General features: G+C 37.6%; 1 protein-coding gene across 1 annotated transcript in view; it reads left to right on the plus strand.

Moving 5' to 3' along the window:
* The window catches only part of COG5 (component of oligomeric golgi complex 5), a 191,155-nt gene that overhangs the window by 110,287 nt on the left and 56,141 nt on the right, over window positions 1-24,727 (plus strand). Inside the window, exons 8-10 of the mRNA XM_050915276.1 lie at window positions 15,032-15,197; window positions 16,294-16,406; window positions 16,501-16,578. Of these exons, the coding sequence (XP_050771233.1) occupies window positions 15,032-15,197; window positions 16,294-16,406; window positions 16,501-16,578 (357 nt within the window). The remainder of the gene's footprint in view (window positions 1-15,031; window positions 15,198-16,293; window positions 16,407-16,500; window positions 16,579-24,727) is intronic.

Here is a 24,727-nt window from a genome sequence, read left to right on the forward strand (position 1 = left end):
TTTAAATGACATTGTGATCTCTATTCAGGATGTCTGGCTGACCAGAAAACTAAGACTGCTTTTCTACATTTAGCTTGGTAGTTAGAGGTACTAAATTATGTATGTATCATGTAAAAGATAAAATACTAATTTCATTTTCTCCAAAAGTGAGTATCTAACATCAAATGAAGTCTTATTAACTCATCTAGTGTCTAAAAAAGACCTTGTCCATAGTTGTATGTATCTTTTAATATCTTTACTTTTTGTCAGTCCATGTGGCTTTATATACTGGTATATAATTAGAAAAATACGATTTTTAGCTGAGATGCTCAACTGTCATGTATTGTTTAGTCCTTCTGCGACCTGTTACAAATGTGTGCATGTGTTTTAATGGATCATTTCATTCAGAGATAGTACTAAGTTGCAACGTTTAATCAGCTTAGTTCTTTGTATTCATGATAAATCAATAAACACCTCTTTTGATCATGTATGTTACCCAAGTTTCAAGCAGAAGGAAAGCAACTACCAAGACTGAGAAATCTTTATGCATCTTCCAGAAATTCCCTGTGCCAAGTTTCATATTTACTGCACACTGTTTCCAGGTGTGCATAGCAAAAATGCTGTTGCTATTCTCTGGTATTCCGTATTTTCTATTTTGAGCTGAGGGATTGGTGTTTTCAATAAAAGTTTACCTGAGTTTGATCTGTCCCTCTACATTAGGTAACTCTATAATCTGCATTACCAGAATTCCCTACAGTTCCTGTTGTTGTTATCCCTACAGCACCTTTGTGACAGAGGTGAAGTACCAACATCTGTCATTTGCAGGTGAAGAACAGAGACCCAGAGAGAGAGAGATCATGCACCAGATTTATAATGCTCCTAGGTCTTGCCATGCACAGTAAGGGTTGTGGCAGTGGGGAGTGTTGTGTGGGGCTACAAGAGTGGGGTTCACAATGCCTTTTTAGTCATCTAGGTTCTGCACTCAGTGAATTAAGCACCTAAGAATGACATTTGCAGCAGAGAATGTCAGTATATAAAAACTGAACCTTGGCACATGTTTGCAGCTCTTCTAGGGGTGGTTTTGCTGGGATTCACCAGCCGCTACCTTTCCTGAGTGTAGTAAGTTCCTGGGACTTCCTTCTAGGCATGGGTGACTGCTTGTTTAACTACACAAGTGATGAAAAGAAATGAAGGTGCTCATGAAGAAGTGTTAAAGCACTTCTTCAGGAGGTGGAAATGAAGACCAGGGTCATCCTAAGCTGAAGGCCTTTGCCCTGTGTCTCACTTGGGAGGGAGTGACCTGCCCTTGAGCACCAGGCAGGGCTGGGGTGGTCACACACTGCCGTGGCTGCCAAAGGGCTTGGCACTAAGGTATATCACTAGATGATCTTTTACAAGCTTACAATTTACTTGTGCAGGCAAGACAACTCATTTGTGCTTAGAGGTTGGATCTACTTAATAAAGATGGTGTAGACCCAAGGGATGTGATATTCATGGGTCAAAGGGAAGAATAATTGTAATCCAGTGTGGACAGTGTACTTGGGAAGTTCGGGGTTCGGCTCCGTTTTCTGAATTTAGGCCTCAGTGACTTGCTGAAAATCACATCTTAAACTGCTGAGTCTGAACTCGTCAATGGATTGGTTTTTTCTCCCTATAACTTAAAAGCAGACTTAAGCCATTGAAAGAACTGATGTTTCACAGGCTGTTCATTAGCTGCGCTGCTCTTATTTCTTACCCAAGAATTCACATGGTTGAAACTGATTTTAAAAACAAGCTTGCCCATACTCCGGTGACTTAAACCTGCAAAGGGGGAAGGGACAGCAAATAGCATCTTTCAGTATTGCTTCCTTTCTGCTGCTGTTCTGGCTGTAATGCAGAGGCAATTTAGTTAGGCTTCCTCCCCCCTCCCCCCTTTCTTTTTTTTTATCTCCCCTTTTTTAGCTACTCAAAGTTATTTTTTAAAATAGAAATAGAGAAGGCAGAAGCAGTGATAGCTGCAGGGAAGTACTATGGAAACCTGTCACGACAGCAGTTTCAAATGAAAGTGAATCTTCAGCTGTTCAAAAAGTCAAAGTATTTGTCAGATTCTAGTGTCTCCTCTAGAGGCAGAGTTGGAGAGGAAGGAAGTGTATAGAGAGGTGTTGAGGAGAAAATACATATTCTTGCTTTTCGCTAAGGAAAAATGCATTTCTGGGCTCAGCCTTGCAATTATATATCCTGCAATGGACTTATCTGGGACCTAAAATAACCCAATTATTTAATGTGTTATAATGCTGTGCTAGCAATATTGCCCTTTATGGTTGATTAGACACATTTGCTATAAAATCTAGCTTGTAAGTGTTTCCAACTGTTTGGGTTTTTTTTTAAGAAAATGTGGGCAGACACTTCCCTTCTTGGAAGGAATTATTCACAAAGCTGAAAAGAAGTTACTGGTGGTGCATACAGCAATAATTAAATAAATATACCTTTAGCATACATTTCCGTTGTGGATGATTGTCCATATTTTCTAGATGGAAAATGGAAAGCATGATGTGAATGTATTAGATCCCAAGTCACTTGATACTTGTTCTCTGTGCCCTTGCTAAAGAAAACACCATCAAATGCATTTTGTTGTTATTAGTAAAGCACACAGAAGATAAAAAATGACATGAACATGGTACTGGTAGTAATGTTATGATTGATAGATTCACTTTGGTCTCCTGTTACATTCAGAGTGCCTTTTAAAACTTGCTAGCTGTTTCAGCACTATGCTGATGCATAATAGTGTAGATACATCTATATACATGAACGTGAATGTTTTTGAATTAAAATAAATGTTTGGAATGCCAGTGATTAATCACTAAAATATAGTGTCCAATGGCACTACCTGGGGATATTCCAAAAATGTGCAGTGAATTCGAATACCAAAGTATTTCATCTCCCTGTGGTCACTGAAGTTCCTGGGCATATTTTGTAATGTTTGTTGGTCATGTTCATTGCTACTAGAAGTACTAGAAAACAATATCTAGTAAATAGAGAATACGTAAAGGAAATTTTTTTATTATTTTAAAAATGCTGCGTTTTCTTAAAAGAAAAAAAGAATAAAAAGACTTGTTGGTGGAGAAATCATTCTAAACTAGTAGATTAATCTTTTATACTGTGTAAACATAGGAAAATAGAGGCTTTCTTTCAAAATTAACAGAGGTTTTGTTTTCACATTTTGACTTAATTTTTTTACTGCTGAGTTATAAAGCCTTGAAAATAATAGACATAGTGATAGTCTCTTTTGTCCTGTGAGATCCTGATCTTTTGGATTTTGATGAGTCTGTGTGTATTTATTAAAATGTGTATACTGAATTAGAAACAGATTATGGGATTGTGCAGACTTTGTCTGCTTTCAGCTGTGATATAGAAAGCTTTATATCACTTTGCCATTGTGCACTGGCCCTATATAGAGGTAATTTAGGAAGCTTAATGTAATTGATGCCCAACTGTGACACAGTATTTTTGTAAAAGTAAAATTCTTCACTGCTCCTAGCCTGTGTAAATGGTTAATCAAAGTGGATTGACAGATTATGTGTCTGGGTTTTTTCTTTCATTTTTTTTTTCCCGTAGGTGTTTGTGACTCATAAATGCAGAATTAGACTGAAAATCTGTGACTGGATGATGGAGTATTTGCAAGTACTTTACTGCACTTTTCAGTGCAGCACAACAAATAGCCTGCACTTTCCAGTGTTTATTTGTAAGGATTTATTATTCTGTGGCCCTGCTAATCCCATTATTTCTGTTTCTGTTTTTATGATAGTGCAAGAAAGTGGTTTATAAATAGTTTCTATAAATGGGTATTCCTGAAAATACATCTGACCTGAACAATATTTTTATATAACTGTCTTTTATGGTAAAGTAATAGGTGAAAATTGAGAAGTCATTAATGTTTTATATCCCTTCACTCTGCTATGAATCATCACTTAGCTGTTTGCCAAAATCTTTGTATTTTGTTTAGTGACAATTTTATATGAGAATCAGCTGGATAATTTTTAAATTCACTCCTGGTCCTTTTCTTTGAAGATTCATCTTGATTGATTTGGCCAGTTGACAACAAAACATTAAAACTTAATCTTCTGTTGTAGGTGATGTTTTAAATACATGTTAACTTAGAGCTCGATAATGCTTTTTGAAGAATACGGATAGCTTTAGTGGTCCAAAAATTGTAGATATTAAATTCTAAGGAATTAGCAGCCATGCATTGTGTGTGTTAGGGAAAAAAAAAGTCAGAACACCTTAGAAAGCTATCAGAAACCACCTTGTGTGTTAGGTCTTCCCATTGAGACTAGTTATTTTGAAATATGAAACACTTAGTTTGGTTTCATACCAATTAGTAAATGTCATTTGTGATCACTAAAAAATTATTCCTCATAGAATATCCGTCATGAAAACACAGGAATGTTTAATAACATTGAGTTCAGCTTTCTTTGCAGACAGAAATGATTTTAAATTAGAGGCTGCTGCATAGTCTGCTTCTGTGTTCTCGTTGTCCATCTGTTTAGGTGGTTTCTCTGGACTGGAAACATGTGAACCATTATGTCTTGGACAGCTCTGACCACATTGCAAAACTGAAACTGCACTAAGACTAGATAATACCTGTAAGGGCAAGAAGGTATCTGATTCTAATGCTTTTAAGATAATTAATGCAAATATGATAATTGATTCATCCATTTATATGCAGAGAGGCATGGGCCACTGCTATGAACAGCTCAACTGTGAAAGGCTTTGTAAATAAAATATGCTGTAGGGGGAGAATGGAGGAGACTGAGGAGGACAGTATGTGTCAATACGGAAACTGGAAACTGAGTTTAGGAGTTGAAGGTAGCTCCAAAGAGAAAGATATGAATGGAAGGAGCTGTTACGAGAACAAGACTACAGAAGGGCTGGAGGATGGAATGGGAGATGGATAAGGTGGAGCTGTGAAATAAGGAACTGGTGTTTGCCTTGCTACAGATCAAGAAAGGCAGGCTAAGATTAGATCTTGTTGAAAATAGTTGAGGTAAGATTGGAATAAGAACCGTAGAGGTTTTTCTTTATCAGACGTTACAGTGCTTTAATTACAGGGGTCTAGTCTTTATAAAATGAGCTTAATCAGAACTGAAATAAGGTAGTCTTCTTCTAAAGTCCTTGTCTATTCAAGTGTTTTATATTGAATTGATTAAAATGATTTCTGATTTGGTTTCAATACTCAAAGGCAAACAGTGAGTATGAAATTCTGCTAGGATTCCAGGGATGCAGCTGAGCAGAGACTGACCCTGGCTTTGGCTAGGTCTCTGTATAATCCATCCCAGTCTTTTTAATTGGTACTTTTGTGTATCTGTCTCTCTTCAAAACTAAGGCTACACTGAGGTTCTTTCTCTCCAGACAAGATAGTATGTTATTGTTAAATGCCTCTCCCAGACTGTAATTCTATTTGTGGTTTGTACTGTTGACTGTTGATTGTTAACAGGTTCTGAATTAATGCAATTAGGTGATCCAAGAAAAACATATAAAGCATTAATAAGCCACATCTGCATAGACCAGAGTGAAAAATATGATCGACTGGCCATGATACTCATCTAAATAAGATAATATAATTCATTTTGCCTTTTTCTCAGGTTAAAAATCCGCTCTTTGTCTTAATCTTCTCTGAAAAATGGGTGTTTCATCGTGTTCTTGATCTGCCATTCAACGCCACATGAAATTCTGCGTTATCGTGCATTTGGAGGTGTTCTTATGGTGACAAAAGATTTAAAGCTTTGGGTTAGCTTGAAATGGCATACAGAACTGAACAGTATGTTGCATTAGAAAGGAGAAATCTTACATTAAAATGCTGCAGTTCCTAGGTGATGAATAATGTCCTCTGCGTGGAACAAGTTATGCACTTAACTGTTTATTCTTCTCCTCTTTTATCTCCCTTCGTTCCTTCTGCAGGTATCACCCCCAATAAGTTCCTACTTGTGTGAAGTTTTCAAAATGCATTGCTGGCAGATAACTGAAGTGAGGGGTGGGGACTGACTTTTTTCAGTAGCGGAACTGGATCCCAAACGCATGTGCTAGCTGCAGGCAAAACTAGGCACAATATTTCTTTTTCTTTAGATGACTTCAGATTTTTTTTCTTCATAGTAAAGTTTTTGTATAACACAGCTTTGCCCGTTTATTTTTAAAGAGACTACCCATTTATTTTTAAAAAGACTAGAAATATAAAATGTATGTCTTTAAATGTAGCATCTGTAACAGAAAGAGGTCAGTCTTGTCATGCTTCTCCCAGTGGACAAATTTACAAGAGGGCTTGGAAGACTGATACTGCTATCAGGGGGTGGGTAGCACTGCCAGCACTGAAGAAGTGTTGTGAGGTGTGTGTACAGACACTTGCTCTCTTTCAGGCTGGCCTCAGTGAAACTCAATGAAAATCAGTTGTTACATTTTCCTGGAACTGTAAGCAGAACTAGGAAGGGAAAATGGAGCAGGAGCAGGATGTCTTCTGGCTCATTTGAACTAGCCTACCTCGGCCTTGCAAGGCCCTGAGCAGCCTGGTCTGGTAGACCCTCCTTTGAGCAGGGAGGCAGATTAGGTGATCTCCAGCGGTCCCTGCCAACCTCAGCTATTCTGTGATTCTGTGATTCTTCACCAAATTATCTGCAGACCTGAAGTTTCCTGTAGGTGGGTGATACAAGGAATTTGAACTTTATATTAACATGAAAAAAAAATGTTTTGCAATGTGATCCAACAGTGAATTTGGCATTGACGGAGGTCTGTCAGTAGTTGAATATGAAAATAACTGAAAAGAATTTAAAATAAAGTAATGTTTTAAAGTTCATTCCTTTTAAATATTTGCGGGCACTTCAGAGCTGTTGACAATATGTGCACAGATTCCAGAAATGAGATATTGTCACTTGCATAGGTAATTATTATCTTGTTGCAAAAACTAGCAAGAGAACAAGAAAATCCAGATGGCTTTTGGTAGATCTTTAAATCATTCGGAGCATACCATTTAAAGGATATTTTGTCTGAAATTGGATTTTTTTTTTAAACAGAGGAAAAAAAAATTATAACCTTCCAGTAGCTAATTCTTAATCTTAATTATTAAGACTGAGTTAAAAGTAAAACCTGACATTCCTGTTTTGTAATGGCTTTGTTCAACCAGTTAACAGAGTGAACATGTACATAATGATATTGTGAGGTGGGAGAAGACATCTGGTCGCAAGCTGCTGTCCAAAGATCAGAATTAGTAATGAGATTTTGTGTCCTTATACTTCTGTGCTTCAGTAATGGGACTTGAGTCAGCACGTGCAAGTCGAGGTTGCACAAAGACAAGAGAGGTGCTACAACCTTGCCCTCTGCTCTCTGACCTTCATCAGAAAGTCATAGCTGTGTTTTTAATAGAGAAGCTACATCTTCAGATTAACTGGCCAACTGGTTCATTTTTGATGAGGACTTTAGAGATTGGTCAAGTCGTGTAAGAGGTGAGAGAAGCATTTTAAGAAGCTTGATTTAGCTCAGATGCCCCCATTTCCTTGTTGCCTGTTAGTTTTTATAATTTTGTATGATTTCTACTCTGAATTTGTGCTCTTTCTACACTCTCATACAGCATTGCAGGATAAAATTTGCAATTGTTATGGGCTAGTTGATCTAGCTGATCTGTCCTCAGAGGTGCCAGATACTTTCTTTGAAATTGCTGTCACGTTGATAGCCTAAGGCTTGGTAAATTTTGGAATATTGCTTGATGTTTCATGAGATAATTCTTTACAACAGTTCCTGATGCCTTTCTGTTCCATTAGCTCTTAGCCATCTGTTGCTTTGATTACACTATTATAGAGAATAAGTGTTTTGGCAAGCTATTTAGCTGTGTTGAAAAATCTTGTTTCTTTGCTTTCTAGTATTTTATTGCTACTGGTGTTTTTTTTCTTTTCTCTCAACCTTTGTAGTGCAATGCGTCTTGTTATTTACTTCTTGTTATTCTAAGAAACAGAAGTCTGACCTAGTTTGAGGACATGATGAGGTTTATGGCTGTTTATGGCTGTGCTTTATGGCTGTTTTCCTTTCCTGTGAAAGTCCTACCAAAAGAAGTTGTGTATTCCAAACATGGGCTGACAGAAGGTAAATATTATAACCTAACCATATTTAAATGTTTAGCTCTGGGATTCTTGCCTCTTAAGGCTTAAAATGTGCTTTTCTAGAGTCTAGCCAATGTGTTATGTCCGTATTACCGTCTACAGAAAATGATAACATCTTAACCTCTCACTCCTCCCAGCACTGCAAAGGTCAAAACAGGAAGAACTGGAAGATCATTAGAAAGAAGTCTGTATTCTCTGGCTTTACATTGTCAATTTGACCTTTTCATGTATTGCTCAGATTTTAAAGATGAACAGAGTAAAAGACAGATGGGGTGATAATGAACATAGAGACATGCTTCCCTAAGTAGGTTCATTTTTAGGAGTTGTGATATACCAATTAATTTTTTTAAGGCATGGACTTTTCGAAATGAAATAAAATACTGTTTTTAGACTGCAGCTGAATTTCATTGGCATTTAATTTCTACTTTTAGTTTTTTGTTAATTTTTCCTGCAATTAAAATAGCTGAGTGATACTGCAAAGCAAGAATTCCAACAATTCTTAGTAAATTATTAATTCTGCTCAGTAGGTCATTTTGCCTTGGCTGTGACTGAGGTGGCTGAGTTTCCTTCACTGCTTACCTGCTTGAGCTCTTTAAATTGAATTGCAACTTTTCCTGGAGTAATTTCTCACTTTTTGGTGTCTGTAAGAGATGACTAAGAACTACTTGTAATTGGTAGCTGCAAGTGCTTACAAACCCTTCCTCAATCACTTGGTCTTCAAGTAGTAGTACTTGTCATTAGAGGTAGTGATATTATTTATGGGAAAATTATTTGAAGGAGGCAGTGTGTTCTAATGGTAGCAAGAGGGGAGAAGGAATAAATACTGTAAATGAAGATCTGACTGGGGATTTTCAGCCTCACAAAGGGATCTTTTTTTGGATTATTTAACTGACCTTGTAAAGCTGGACTGTGTTGGAAATTGCAGCTGCTATCCGATACAAACAAAATGAGCTGTGAGAAGTAAATGTAGAAAAGTAACTGAAATAGTTCCCAATATAGTAAATCTACTATCAAATGAAATTATTTAACACTAAGTGCCAGTCATACATACTCAGAAGTATCATTCTGATGTTTTTGCATTTACTCTGGAAGGACTGCAATAACCTTTTGTATTCCCTGTCAGAGAATATATGTTAGTTTACAAGTTTGGTATTTCAATGTGTGTCCTGTTCTAGGGTTATTGTATTTTAATGCTGATTATTTCTTGATGGCTAGGGAATGTTGTGTTTTTGTTCAAAATATTATTCACGGTATTTCTTGCTTGCCACATTGTCAGACCATTCTGTTGAAGTGATACCTGGACTAATTAGTAATTATGGATCTTCCTTCAGCTAAGCAACATATGTAATTCTTCTTGTACTGTGTTGTGGTTTTAGTGCTTGTGTATGGGACATGGTAAATGTTTTACCAAGTAAGAGGTAAGGATGTGTCAGCACACTGAAATCACAGCTGTTGAGTAATATGTATTTGTACATATATATATATAGTGAAAATTTTCTGTTGTGTTCCTGCCACAGCCTTTCCTGAACAGGGTCATCTTCATCTGTTCTCTGCAGAATGATAAAGATTTTCAGTCAGAGTCGATGTTCTGATTTCAGTAAGCAAAACAGAAATGTTCTTCTGTACATTAGTAGCTATGGAACATCATTTCTAAGTGAGGGACTAGTCAAAGTTTGGCTTCCCCATATGTGGTGCTTCCACACTGTCATGTGAAAGAACATTTCCTTGGAGAGCTGTTCTGATTATGTGGTGCAGGCACTTGTGAAATTTAACTACATGACAGTTAGCAATTAATTAGATTTGTAACACTACTTCTTTATGAAAGTAGTTGTAATTGTCACAGGTAGTATTGACCATAAACATTTTCGGCAATTAACGTGTTTGTTTGAGAAGGCAGTCCACACAGGTGAAAACCCTGCAGCATGGGGTCATATGGGCAGATTTGCACTGGATAAAGAAATAATGATGTGGAGTTCCCTAAGACAGCACTGGTTGGAGAAGGGTCCACATGGTGAATCCCATACCCTGAGAAGGTAGAGTGTGAGTTTGGAAGCTGTGTTTGTAGCACTTGAGCCAATTAGTTTTGCCTGTCATCCGGGTTTCTTATTTTTGGTTCAGCCTTATGCTAGGAATCTTCCTGTCCCCAAATTAGCTCAGTGTCATCACCACGCTCCCTTGTGAGGAGCAGGCTTGCTTGTCCAAGCTGCGTTTCTAATGATGAAAAAGAATATTGCTCTTTATTTAGCCATGCTTTCAGAAGATTGTTCTGATAACACTAGTGACAGTCATAAAATAAAAGACTACAGTGTTGGACATTATAAAATAGTTGCAGTGTTGGCAGTTGACAGAAAAAATGACTTGGTTCCATCCTAGGAGATATTTTCAAATTAGGAATGTGATATGTATTTATTTAAGTCTCTAATTACGTTTCTAGCTAGTCTTCACAGGGTTATCTTTGTGAGAAAGGAGTTGACCAAATGGGGTTCTGCCCTGCAGAATGACTGTAAATGTCATGCTGGACTGGACAGCATCTTCTGGGTTATTGAGTCTAGTCGACTACTCTTGAAAACAACCACATGATATAATTGTGAAAAAAACATTCATACTTAATGACTGCATGTCACTTATTTTTTGTTCTTGTCTATGATGGTCTACAGAACCAAATGGGATGGGATAAAATGAATCTAAAATGATGTTAGTAAAATTAACAGTTCTCAATGATAGAGAAAATGAGCAAATGTGTTTGGTAGAAACATCTCTTCATAGTTGCTGCTGAATGAGTATGTTTGGCTAAAACATAAATTGAAACATCCATGCCTTTTTTCAACTGGTGGCTAATATCACCCTTCTGACCAAGCTATTTAATGTATTGTGTAGTGGATGCTGGGGAACTTCAATGTTTTTAAGTATTTGTGAGAGTTGCTTTCATGGCAGAACTTGCTTTTGAGCAGGTTGGGTTTTTTTTTCTTTTTTTTTCTTCATATGTTGAACTGATGATTCACTGCGTCTTCCTAAGCTCTTAAGTTTGTAGAATTTAGTTTCCATATATCTGTAACATACTATGTTGTACATACCACATGGAGGAGTGCTTTGAATGGAGAAGGGTATTATTGGTGGACTTAACTCCATCTCTCCTTAGCTCCCTGCTTCATTATAATTTTTGCAATCTGAAGATCACTGTAGTTAATCTTCGAGTAGGTAGTGTTGTAGGCCTACAGTTTGTGGGGTCATGGTTTTATTTCACATGTATACAGTTGTGTTTATGCACATTAGATTATACTGTACTGCTAATATATTACTAAATGCTGTACTATTTTTCTTTGCCCCCTACTCTCTTGATTGCCATAACTTAAAGTTCATGGCATATGTACAAATATTTTTAGGATGCTAATTTATTGTGTAAAAGGGTAATTTTCTTGTAAGAAAGTACCTGTGAGCAGCAGAATTGTGTCTTGCTGTTGCTCTAACTGCCCATACATTTTTACATAGTAAAATCAGCCTGCTTTGTGTTTGGTAAAAACTACTACTTCTGAGCCTTCATTTACAAAATAAGACACTTAAAACAAAAAGGAACATAGGATCTTATGGACAGAGATTCTAAGGAGAACACTTACAAATTGCTAAGTGTAGTTGCCTGCAGTGGCAGACAACTTGATTATAAAATACTGCTAATAAACTCATTAAATTCCATCTCAAAAATAGTTATATATTTTTCCCTATTGTTCCTGTTGGATAGCTGTTCTGAATATTATTCTCTGATGTGATTCCATTTTCCATTGTAAATCACTTCTGTAGTCAGGTGTTGTTTTTTCTTTTACTTTGAATGCATGCTTTCCATTTGATAAAAAATGTGGCAATCTTTTGAATCTCAGAAATGTTTAGCTTTAAGCTTTCTCTAATTTCCTTCTCTAAGAAGGAAAATATTAGGGGCAAATTCTTATAAATAAAATCTGTTGGTAGTGGCAAATTCTGCAATACTGATTCTCAAGTTTTTGTCCAGTGTATATTAATGATAAACAGTCTAATTTGAGATGTGTATGCAAGCCTGAAACTACAATTGTTTGTTTTCTTCCTGCTATCCAGCATTTTCTTTCCACATAATAATTTTGTCCCAAGAGATGCTCCTCTTTTTTTTAAACATATTGTCTAAACTAGAAACTAGCTGTGCATAAAAAATGCAATTCTCTTAGGATTAGTCATAAACCAACAATGGACTTTATATAGCCTGTCCGGGGCATATAAAACACAAACTGGTTTTTGAGGAGAGAAAAATACTATATATGAAACAAACAAAAAAGATATTTTATTGTACATTGTCAGGGTTTTAATATATCTCTAATTCCTGTTATATAAGATGAATACATGAGCTAGAAGCCCTCTGTCAGTGGCCATATCCACAATTTAAAGCAAATAAGAAGCAGGCCACCTGCATAATCTTTGTTCTATTCTGATTTAACTTTGGTACTAGATTTGGAAGATACTTTGAGTGAATAGCAGGTTTCCACAATGATGTGTTTTGGTTATTCCCTAACTATTCCTAACTTCAGAATTAATTGTTTGACAACTTTTGGCTAAAACTAGTTCTTTTGAAATATACATCAGGCTCTGTTGGAGCACATTTTTGTGTCTTTCTTGACCGGTAGCTGCAGAGTTAGTTTGCTAGACTATGATGTGGGAGCTCTGAGATTCATCTTTTGCCTGAAATTATTTGTGCCTATACTGCCTGTTTGTCAGGAAAGTAAGTACCTGACCATTGGTTATTCAAGGCTGGATAGTACCCTGCTCACCTTTTGATGCTGTTCTATTTTTTTGTTAGTTAATATATGAACATTAGAGTCTGACTGAAACCTGGTGGAGTGCTCATAGTATAGTAGTAAGATATTGATTTTATATTACTGACTCCCTGCCTGGTTTTATAATTGTGTAAGTATTCTATAAGAATTAGAACAATTTCAACAGGAAAGACTGGTAAATGAGGTGAGTCTTCTCTGTCTTTGCTTTCCTTCCTTTCAGTTTCATTCTCTTTCTTCCTTCCAGTTTCTTTTCATTCTATTCCCCATCCTCTTCCCATTTATATTTTCTTTCTCTTGTTCATTCTGTCCCCAAATTCCCTCGTTGCATTATACTACTCTTCATTTTCTGACATCCCATTAATCTTCCAGCCTTTATGGCTTACTTTCCCACCTCCACAAGCACACCCACAGGATGCTTAGAAATTTTACAGCATACCCAGTTGTCAAAAAACTAAACCTACAAGTCCCAGACCCATAATACTATGCTGGGAATGCTTATTAACTCCCACACTGTTTGGAAAAAGAAACTGGTACAGTTAGTATAAGGTCTGCAAACCATAATACATGCCTAATATTTCTTCGCTTTCCACTAAACCTGGAAGCTCCTCATTGGAGTTGGGGAAGGAGATGGGATCTGGCTTTTTTGCTTCAACTATGGTTCTGATCTTTGCAGAAACCCTAGAAAGAGTGACATGAATGTGTAGTTATAGTGCTGTGACCTCTGAAACATTAGGTTTGAGTAGAATGCACTGTTCATCAATGGATCAGAAAACCTGTTGCAGTAGGTGGATGTACCAGCAAGTACAAGCTGTACTCAGCACAGCAGCCGCATCGTAGCTTTACTGCTGTGGTATCAGTGCAAGTTCCCCACACTTGAAAGGTAGATGATCATACCCTCTTTCTTTGGCTCAGGAGTGTCTGGCTGAAAAAACCTGTGACCTGGGGAAGATGAAGGAGAGTTGCATTGGTCTTGCAGCAGACCCTTTCAATGTTAGTGGCTACTACTGCTGCAGCCACCAGCAGGCAGAGTGCAATGGTGTAAGGTCTCGCTGCCGGAGGAGGGTCGAAGTGGGGTTTCTAGTGGGATGTGCCTGTGGTCTCAGATGCTTCTGTCCAGTCTGGGTGCCAGGATTTCTGCCAGACCATGTTCTTTACTGCTGGCAGAAGTCACTAAGAAAAATGACAAAAGACTGCATCTCTAATGTGTGTATGATCAACTGATCGCCCCCTCCGCTAATTGCCTGTGAATGCTAAATAAAAAAGCAGTATTCAGTGTATGGATGACAGTGCTTAGTTTCCAAAGGCAATAATTTGAGGCTTTTCTCTTGCTAAATAGCACCCACACCAGTGTTTAGTGTTGCTCAGTGGAATTATCATCAGATTTAATCTTAATCAAAGGTCTCTTAAACAATGGACCTGAACAGTTTTTGGATAGTTTTCATTTTTCTGTATTTTGGAAAAGCTCTGAACAATACAGAGACACTTGATCTTCCCCCTCTCCCCCCCCACCCAGGCTTTTTACTTACAAAGCACTGTGTTGCTTTGCACTCTTAATTCTGCTGTGAGGAAGATGAAGTTATTGTCAGCGTTAGAAATAGAAACGTAGAAATACAAGCTTAAATTCTGCAGTAGTCAGTAGTAGGGGCTTGACCTGCTTGCCTCTGCTTGTCCTTGGTTAGTATTTTTTTTTTAAGCCTGTATCACATTTAATTAACTGTTATAGGAATGTTTAATGACAGTACTGTAACAGATACCACATGTTAAAACAATATTACTAGCTACACCATAGCTGAATATAGCTGTACTGTAACTAACCTCGGAATTAGTGGATCAATCGCTGGTAACCCACCCCAGGTGAGATATTGCCAGCAGTGCTTCCAGTTCCTTTTTTTCCATTGTTCTTATTCAGAGGATAGCGCCAAAGGAAGCTAAGCAAAGCATTGCTAAGCAATTGAAGGAAATCAGTCCTCTCCTTTACCCTCTGTTGACTGTTATGCAGTAAGGATGCCAGTTATTTAATGTTAAATGAAATGAATTAGCAGACTGAACAGCCCAGGAAAATGATGCCTCATTATGGATAAAAAAAGCCTATAGTACAGTTAAAGATAATAATTATTTTTGAAAATCTTCTTTTTCTAGAATCCTACTCAAGTGGGAACTGCTCTTCAGGTTTTCTATAACCTTGGGACTTTGAAGGATACCATTGCTAATGTGGTGGACGGATACTGCACGGTCCTGGAGGAGAACATAAAAAATGCTTTGGATATCAAAGTATTGACTCAACCATCTCAAACTGTTCCAAGAGGTATGATAGTTGTTTTACAGAGAATGAGAACTGGAATTTTTTGGACAGAAGTACAGTATGTTGTCAAATGGAAGAAACTCGCATCCAAGCCTGTTACAGGAATGTTTCCCTGCTTGCTTTAACCAGTAGAGGATGGGAGTAGGCATGTCTCAGAAATCATCTAATACAAAGCCAAAACTGGGTCTGTCTGTTGTTATTGGGCTCAGAAGTTTTCCTTTATTCCCCAGCCCCCCTCTTTTTCTTGACTTGCCCAGAAAATTGTCCTCATTAGTTTACAACTTTGCAGCATTCTCTTAGCAGTTTGTCATGGAAAGATGAATCCAAATTCTGCTTTCTTTGTGTTGGTGGGAGGATCACGGGTAGAAATTATTTGCAAGCAATGGAACAAGCCTGAAACTACATTGTGATGCTTTTGTCAGATGGAAATCATTTCAAAGCTGTATATTCAATATGAAGGAATGTTGCACTATTAAACATTTAGTTCCCACATGTTAGCTCAGATACCAAAGAATACTGAGGAATTAGGTGGGCAGGCAAATTTGAACTTCGGCAATATGAACATTTAAAATTTCTTTTAAAAAATTTTTGCAACAAGTTGGGGGTCCAAAACCATAATCACTAGTATACACTAGCATAATAAAGAAATACAGTCCCTCACAAGGAAAGTGATGGTTTAGAAGCTGCATGCCCTTCAGCTGGAATGTCACTTTTTTTAGCAGTTCGCCTATGCATTTAAGTCCTGAGCTAGTAATACCTGTATTTTTCACAGCTACTGGCTTTGCCTTTTCACTTTGCTATTACATCCTGCAACAGTGCTCATTGGCATTACCTTGGTGTTTCTGTGGAGGTCTGAATTGGTAAAGCAGGTAACAGTGATGAACATTGAAATATCCCCACTGAACTTCAGTTTAGTTGACTTCTCAGTTGAGACAACTGAGGCCATTTACAAAGCTCTGTTTTGAAGCTATTTTAGGCTGCTTTGATTTTTTAAAAAAAATTCTTATGTCAGGGTGTGTAGAGATCTATATTTCTAATATTTTAATTTTCACATGTGAAAGCTGAAATGTGCTGCTGTGTGTTTTTAAAAACCATTTAGGTGGCCCTGGTAGAGCTGCTATGCCAACACCTGGGAACACAGCAGCTTTTCGAGCAGCCCTCTGGACAAACATGGAGAAACTCATGGATCAGATCTGTGCTGCTTGCGGACAGGTACTTAGCAACTAATTCCTGTTTGTCTAGTCATGCAATTTTGCATATAAGGTATTAGCTGTCACTTTTCCTCTCAATAAATTCTTTCTTACAGGTGCAGCATTTGCAGAAAGTATTGACAAAGAAAAGAGATCCTGTGTCACATGTCTGCTTCATAGAGGAAATAGTTAAGGTAAAGTTTTAATTTAGCTGAATATGTTTTAGTAATTCTGTTAAGGAAAATGTGATGAGCGTAGGCTTTTGTTTACAATTTTACAGTTCCATAAAAATTTTGTAATTAAATTAATGGGAAAGTGTTGAAAGTCAAACTAACATTGAAAGCTATATTTATGGTCTGTGGGTTACATCTGTAGGGTGTAAACATGTTCTTTTTATAATCATTTCTTTTGTTTTCTTTAAAGGGAGCTGGTAAGGCACCACTGTCAGTTTTTATTACTGATCATTAATGTCATTCCATAAAATACCATGCAATTTGAGTAATTAATTAAGTCTGTTAGTTTGCATAGGAGAATGTGTCTTCATCTAACACTTTCAGCCATCTGTTTCTCTACTTCTTGGCAATTTCTTCCTTGAAAAATAATCATGGCTGTTCTTTTGAATACCTCTTATTTTCCATTCAATTGCATTGTTTTCTATTCATATTTGGAATAATTTGATTAATGGTCTCCTTCAGTGTTGGGAACAGAATTGCTGAACCTATCTCATCTACCTTAGTAGATGAGAAGAAACAAAACCAAAAGATGTGTTTATGCAGACATCTCCTTTTCCAAGTATATGGCTGGATTTTTAATTTACATGAATTTAATTTTTGAAATATGTTGGGGAAACTCTTCATATGTGAATGTGGTCTTCTCAATAGTGAAAGCAAATAATGAAGGTTAAATACAGCATTTAAGTTTATCTGTGTGTTAGGCCCATCTCCAAAAGGTGTTGCGCAGAACATCACTTGTCTATGAGGCACTTCAAGCTTCTCTTTCTGTGTCGTAAAAAAAAAAAACCAACAACACAAAACACCTCAAAAAGTTTATAAACTTTTAGCATATTTTCTTCATTAAAAAGTTTGATATGGCAAAAAAATATCTATTGCTGCCTGGGTGGAGCCCTTCAGTAGATCAGCACGTTTAAGGAGAAACAGAAACCTAGAGACGGAAGGAGGAACTCTGGAAGGCTCAGGAAGAGTTTGGCTGGAAAGGGAGCTTAGATAAATGAGCTTTCAGTGTTCATGAGTGGCTCCCACCTTGAGTCTGTGCTTCTCACTTTCACTCTTCCCTTTTGTACAACAGCACTTGAAAAGGGGATAGGGGTTTTTCTCCTGTTGAGGATGATAATAGAGGGAAGCCAAAGGAAATCTTTTATCGTCCTGGAGAATAAATGAACAGGGAAAATGAATCTCAATAGAAGCTAGATGCAGAGTAAGGAAAAACTCATTAGAAAATAAAATAAAAGGCTTTTGGGTTGTCACATGCTAAGCATGTTCCATGATCTCTCTGATTACCCTTCCTTCCCTTTGACTTCATACTGCAGGATTTCATGTAAGTGACAAATTGTATTTGCCAAATAAAATCCATCTATTTGTTTCTCCACAGTTATCACTCTTCCAATTGGTTTGCTCTTCACAGGTGTTTTGGTGTACTATAACACCAAGCTGGACAGTTGTGATTCTCAGTGAGGTAGCTAAGGAGTAGTGGTACATCCTTGTCTGATGCTACCAGAACTCTCTCAGCATGACACGGTACTGCTGATAGCACTGGTGCTTTGCTTTACTTCTTACCTGAGACGGTTCATTGTAGCACAGTGTTTTTCTTGGCCCTTCTCACAGTTATACCATTTGTTCTAGTGTCCCTTGAAAAAGGTACGGCACCAGCCTGCAGGTGGGTGAAGTCACGCCAAACAGTAGAGTTGTTTAGACAAAACCAGACAAGTACTACAGGCTGCTGAAACTCAAGAGTGTATGTACAGATGGCTGTATGGGATAGTATGAATTGTTGTGTACATTGAAAATAGATATAAGTAAGAAATTGGTATTTTGCCATTTACTAATGAAGATTCCATCTCATGTTAATCCAAACTGAAACAACATGCTTTCCTCAGTAAATGTTCTAGAGAGGAAGAAAAGCTGGATTTTCTTCATTGTATTCAATTTCATTAATAAACTGAGCAAATGAACAAAACAAACTAAAGGTACTAACATTATACCCGTTTGCTAGGGCATCATGCCCACGCCAGAAGATAGGAAAACGAATCATCCACTCTACAGTCTGTGCACTAATTACTGTTACTGATGTCAACATTATTATTATAGTCATCTTCTGCAGCAGCTGCAGTACCACTTTGCCTGTCCATCTGCTTCCTTGTTTTGATTACTGCAGTGCAAGTATCATCCTAGGAACATAAGAGAGGAGGAGACCCAGCCTTTTTAAAGCACAAGTCCTTTAATAGCAAGGAAGCTACTTGCCTTTTTTTTTTTTTAAATCATTCTCTTTTTTTCCATTGGGAATTTTTTGTGTCTTTCTCTTCACAGATAGCACAGCCTGCATTTTTTCTAATTTTGATCTCAAACATGTGCTTTCCGGCCTTCTAATGACCTGTTACCGTAATAATATTTAGTAGTGTTGTATCATGTTGTATCCAAAAATGTAGTTTTAAAAACACTAACTAATTACTTAAAGGATTCACAAAAACTCTCTGTTTAAAAAAAAAAGGAAACAAAACAAAAATCTGACAGATGGAGAAACTGAGGCACGGAGCTTGTAAAATTTATGAATACTGGCGTTCAGCAGGAGGGCAATGACAACACCCACATCTTTTCTACACTATGGTTTCTCTTACAGAATTCACTTCTAAATTTTTCCACCATTAGATGTGGCCAAGAGTTAAGTGACATACCCAGGCTTATATGAGTATCATGGAAGAATCTGGAGATTAAATTTACACTGCACTTATTTCCACTCCTTCCCTTTGCAGATCTAGATTTTGGTATTTTTCTTTTGCCACAATATGAAATGAATGCAATTTTGAAAAGAAATCACACACTTATAGTACATTGTAAAAACTGTTACATTTCATACTAGTAACGAACTATAGATTCATTATTAATCTGTAAATATTAAAATTACAGATTTAATTTCCAGAAAAGATGTATGAGATATTTAAAGGAGAAATACATTTCTTTTAAGACTGAATGGACATTTTTATGGTTTTATCTAAGAAAAAAAGGCCTTTAATGACTAGATTTTAGTTGAGGAGCAAGGCTAAAAGAATTCAGAATTCATTAAGTTCTGATTTCTAGTTTTGAGGAAAACGAATAGAGATTTAGTTTTATACTTTTTTTTTAAAGGTAGGGTTATTGTTTTCATAATGTTGAGGGTAAAAATTAAAATTACAAATAAGATTTAAATAACTTAAAGTTGATATTTTTGTTCACCTAATGACTGGTTATTTATATCATTTCTTTCAATTGCTTAATTCACTTTCAGAGAGCTAATAGGTTACTCCAGTTTATTCTGCTTTATTGCTTCTCTCTTTCAGCATGTAGTGACTAATCCTGCCTCAGCTGTTCTAATACCTAAACTACAATTGACTTCAGTGTAAGTAGCAGCAGAACATCTTTCTGTGACAGCCACCTTCCTAATTAGAGATAAGAATCCCTCTAAGCCCCTCGTAAAAGAGTTGAAAATGATCTCTGATCCTCATCTATTTTGGGTCCTTCACTCCTACATAGGCATCAGGGAACAGTTCTGCAAAGTGCGAAGCAGCCTTAGAAGCAGCAAATCGTTTTGTAGGGGGTTTTGGGGTGGTCAATAGAAAGGGTGAGCTGGGGTCTCTCCGCTGGGCAGAAGGGTACTCCCTGTGAGGGGGCAGGTCTGCCCTTGATCGCCTTTGATCTGCTGATGTCCCGCTTGTTAGCAGCTGAGGCACACCGCAAACACTGCCATTTATGTAAGCCTCTGGGTAAAAAAGTGAGCTGAGAGTTGTAGGGAGTGTTATTATGTACTTTGTGGAGGGCTCTTATCATTGCCTCTCCTGATGAACGTTTGGTGAGTAAGCAGCCTATTTTCCTGAGTTGTCAACACTGGCAATATGAGGTGTTAACTATAGAGAAGGAAATGTCTTCATCATTAGATAAAATAAAGACAATAAATGGAAAATATAAATGTTGATTGCCCAAAGTGTACTTACATTTCACCTTCTTATATCTCCTCCCCGTCCAAACTTGTTAAAAAATGTCGCTGCTTTGAAATTATTCACATCTAACATCATATATTCACATACAGTTGACCCAATTAATAAATAATCCCAAGTGGAAAAAAATTGAAAAATAATCTAATTACTGCCTTATGTGAGTTCAGAAAATAATCTGGTTTTCACCTATTATTACAAGTATGTGATTTATTTTCCAGTATTTTTTTGTAGAAGCAGAATTGGATTACTTGCACATCATTTCTACTGTGGTTTATTATTTAAGCAATAACAAGGTACTTTGTGGAGATCTAAACAAAAGTGAATGAGCAGGTTTTTGATCCCCAAAATACCGAAGATGCTCTTTGTTTCAAACCTACAAATTGTCCCGCTGAATTCAGCTGCAAGAGTTTTGAGGCCTCTCTTAAAAAACCAAAAAGGTCGTACCAGTTAAAAGTCCTGATTTAGTTTTGGATGGATCAGTGTGTCCAGACAGCCATGCTAAAAGTAATCTGGTTCTAATTCAAATAGGAGGGTCAGAGCCTGTGCAATGGTTTTCTAATGACACCGCGTTTTCTCTAGAACTTTCATTCTGTTTCTCTGACAGAAATGTGCAGCCGTAAATAAAAGGGATGGTGTGGAGGTTGCGTGGGTTAGTGGGTTATAATGACCTTTGTTCTTTTTCACTTCTCGTTTGGTGGGGTTTGTGCAAATTGCAGTTCGGTGATGACTGAAAATTATTAAGTCAGTTGGTTTTCAGTCAGCTTGCTGTTTGAAAAGAAATGCGTTTACCAGAAGTGCCACCTTTTATCATCGTTCTTGTCAATCTTACCTGAATGACGACAGGCTGGGTGGATGTGGTAACGAACGACCCTTTCATCCTTGGATGGGGAATGTAGTAAGTCAAGGTGAAAGCATAGTTCGAATTGCTGCTGTACATACTAAATCAGTTCTCTGGATAGAAGAAAGCTGTCAGGTCCCTTGGGTAGTTACTGGCTTTTGGAAACACTAAGTTCATTTACTTCCAGTTGATGCATATCTTGCAGGAATATGGGAGGATTAATTAATGTTTTAAGTAGTTTTGAAGATATAGGACACTGTTTAAGACCTAAGTGGTTTTGTTCCTTATAAATTAGTTTTTCTGAGGAATCACTTAAGAAGTCTAATATTCTAATAGGGAAAATGCACAGTCTTAACTTTATTTTCTAGTTATCAGGGTTATATTTTTAAAAAAAACAGGTTTTGTTTCTTTTGTCAGCTGCATAAAGAGACCTTTTTAAAATGTTGCACTACTGCTGGAAGTCTAGAAACTATTACACCTTGGGTATAAACTGATCAACTCAGTGTAATGAAATTCTACGCCCTGCAGTAAAACAAAAAAATCAAGGTCATTTTTAAAATCATGTTGTCATTTATTGACATCTGTTCACCTGCAATGTATAATGTAGACAACATTAGAAATTCAAATGCACTGTTCTTTTAAGAAATTTAATCTTGACTACTTTGAGAAGATAGAAAAGGTTTATTGAGAACACACTTGGAATTTGTCTGTTTCTTTACTGATTAATTGCACTACTGAGGATGATGGCTTTTTGTTCACAGTCAAACATTTGGCAATTATGTTGCTATAGAAATAGTGCAAATAGATTTCCTTATTTCTGTCCCATAAGATCTTGCTGTACAAAATTGTTAAATCATTTGCATTGTTGCTTATTGGTGGAAAAAATATTTAGGCTGTCCTTTAAATGTCTTCTGTTTTTAGAGCAACATTCGCAAGTCCCGTATTTCTTTGTGGCGGAGCCTTTGATTACAGATAGAAAACACTGTATGTATTAGTATGCAAAGCCTGATTTCAGGAGCCTGCAGCAACTAGCTGCATGGTAATATTCACTATATTGTTTTACATTTCAAAGAGGCTTCACAATAAAGATGTTTTTCACATTCTACTCAAAGTATCAAAATTTCTACAGGGAAAAATAAGTTGGAAGTGATTGTCATGAAGTGGGAGCCAGTTTAGAATCAGTGGGTCAGATTTATTATTTGAATGTTAGAATAGCTATTTTAGACACACACAAATATGATAATTCACAGATGGGAAATTATACTCATTAAGTTCTAAATTTACAGTGTGGAGGAAATAGAGACATTTGTAAAAATATGTCTTTTCAGCATCTTCCTGCATTCTTGTCTAATACTGAATAAGGGGGGGTACTTTCATTCTCATTCCTTGAGTTTAGATTTAATGTCAGATACTAAATAGTTGTATTAAGAACAGAGCTCAAGAGATTTCATTTCAGTAATAGCAAAGTTAATTAGTAGTTTGGTGTGTTTTTTAAAATTGAGGTAAGCTGTTCTGTTTTTATGTTTGGGGAGACTTTAAATCTGATGTCCAGGCTGCAGCATTAATACTATTGTAGAGTAACAGTGAATACAGATCTTCAAATATCTTTAGTCTCGTGGTACTAGTACTCAGCCCACTATTGTTCAGTGGTTTATTAACTTAGTAGTAGCTATTAGTGAAAATGAGTTATACTTTTTGAACTGTGAAATCAAGTCACTTTCATATGAGTAAGCGGGAAGGGGTTTAGCACATGGATTCTGTCAGCCTGTAGTTTTTTCCATCAAAGATACTCTTGTAATCCTGCAAACAGACGACATTAATCTAAATTTCAAATCTATACAGCTGAGTAATAAAGTCGCTTCACACTATTAACAAGTCTGTATACATGCTATAATACAATGCACTGAAGATATACAGACTACTGAAAAAAATAATTTTTAATATGCAGGTATAAATGTTTTTTTCCCCTGTTCATTCCACACCAATAAAAGAATACTGATCTGAAATCTTTCCTTACCACCAGTCATTGCATAAAAGATGGTTGAATCTGCAGTCTCTCTCAGTTGCACTGTGTGCCGAAACAGCCCTCTTTTTGAAGTTCTGAAACTCAGCTTGTTATGAACATAGGGTTGCTCACGAATGGCCCAGCTGAATGGCCAGGCCCAGAGGGTGGTGATCAGTGGCGCAAAGTCTAGCTGGGGGCCAGTAACTAGTGGTGTACCCTCAGGGTCAGTATGTAGTCCAGTCCTGTTTAACACCTTCATTAATGATCTGGATGATGGGGCAGAGTGTACCCTCAGTACATTTGCTGATAATACAAAACTGGGAGGAGTGGCTGATGCTCCAGAGGGTTGTGCTGCCATCCAGAGGGACCTCAACAGGCTGGAGGAATGGGCTGACAGGAACCTCATGAAGTTCAACAAGAAGTGCGAAGTCCTGCAGCTGGGGAGGAACAATCCCAGGCACCAGTACATGCTGGGGGCCACCCAGCTGGAAAGCAGCTGGACAGAAAAGGAACTGGGGGCCCTGGGGGTCCCCAAGTTGAACATAAGCCAGACATGTGCCCTTGTGGCAAAGAAGGTGAATAGTGTCCTGGGCTGCATTAGGCAAAGTATTGCCAGCAGATTGAGGAGGTGGTCCTTCCCTTTATTCACCACCAGTGAGGCCATACATGGAGTACTGTGTTGAGTTCTGGACTCCCCAGTACAAGAGAGATGTGGACACACTGGAGAGAGTCCCAACGAAGGGCCACAAAGATGATGAAGGGACTGGAGCATCTCTCCTGTGAGGAAAGGCTGAGAGAGCTGGGACTGTTCAGCCTGGAGAAGAGAAAGCTCAGGGTGATCTCACCAGTGTATATAAATACCTGAAGCGAGGGTGCAAAAAAGCTGGAGCCAGGCTCTTTTCAGTGGTGCCCAGTGACAGGACCAGAGGCAATGGGCACAAACTGAAACACAGGAGGTTCCCTCTGAACATAAGGAAACACTCTTTCACTGTGAAGGTGACTTAGCACTGGCAGAGGTTGCTCAGGGAGGTTGTGGAGTCTCCGTCCTTGGAGGTACACAAAAGCCACCTGGACATGGTCCTGGGCAACCAGCTCTAGGTGGCCCTGCTTAAGCAGGGGGCTTGGACCAGAAGACCTCCAGAGGTCTCTTCCAACCTCAACCATTCTGTGATTCTGTTGACTTGCAGCTTGAAATCTGTGCCTAAAAGGCCAGTCGGCTGCTTTGAGTTTGGCATCTACTAAATGTAGACCTTTTCTGTCCTAGACTAGCAGAAGTGTTAAACTTTTGCCTTTAGA

Source organism: Gymnogyps californianus, chromosome 1 (assembly GCF_018139145.2).
Source record: "Gymnogyps californianus isolate 813 chromosome 1, ASM1813914v2, whole genome shotgun sequence".
NCBI lineage: Eukaryota > Metazoa > Chordata > Aves > Accipitriformes > Cathartidae > Gymnogyps > Gymnogyps californianus.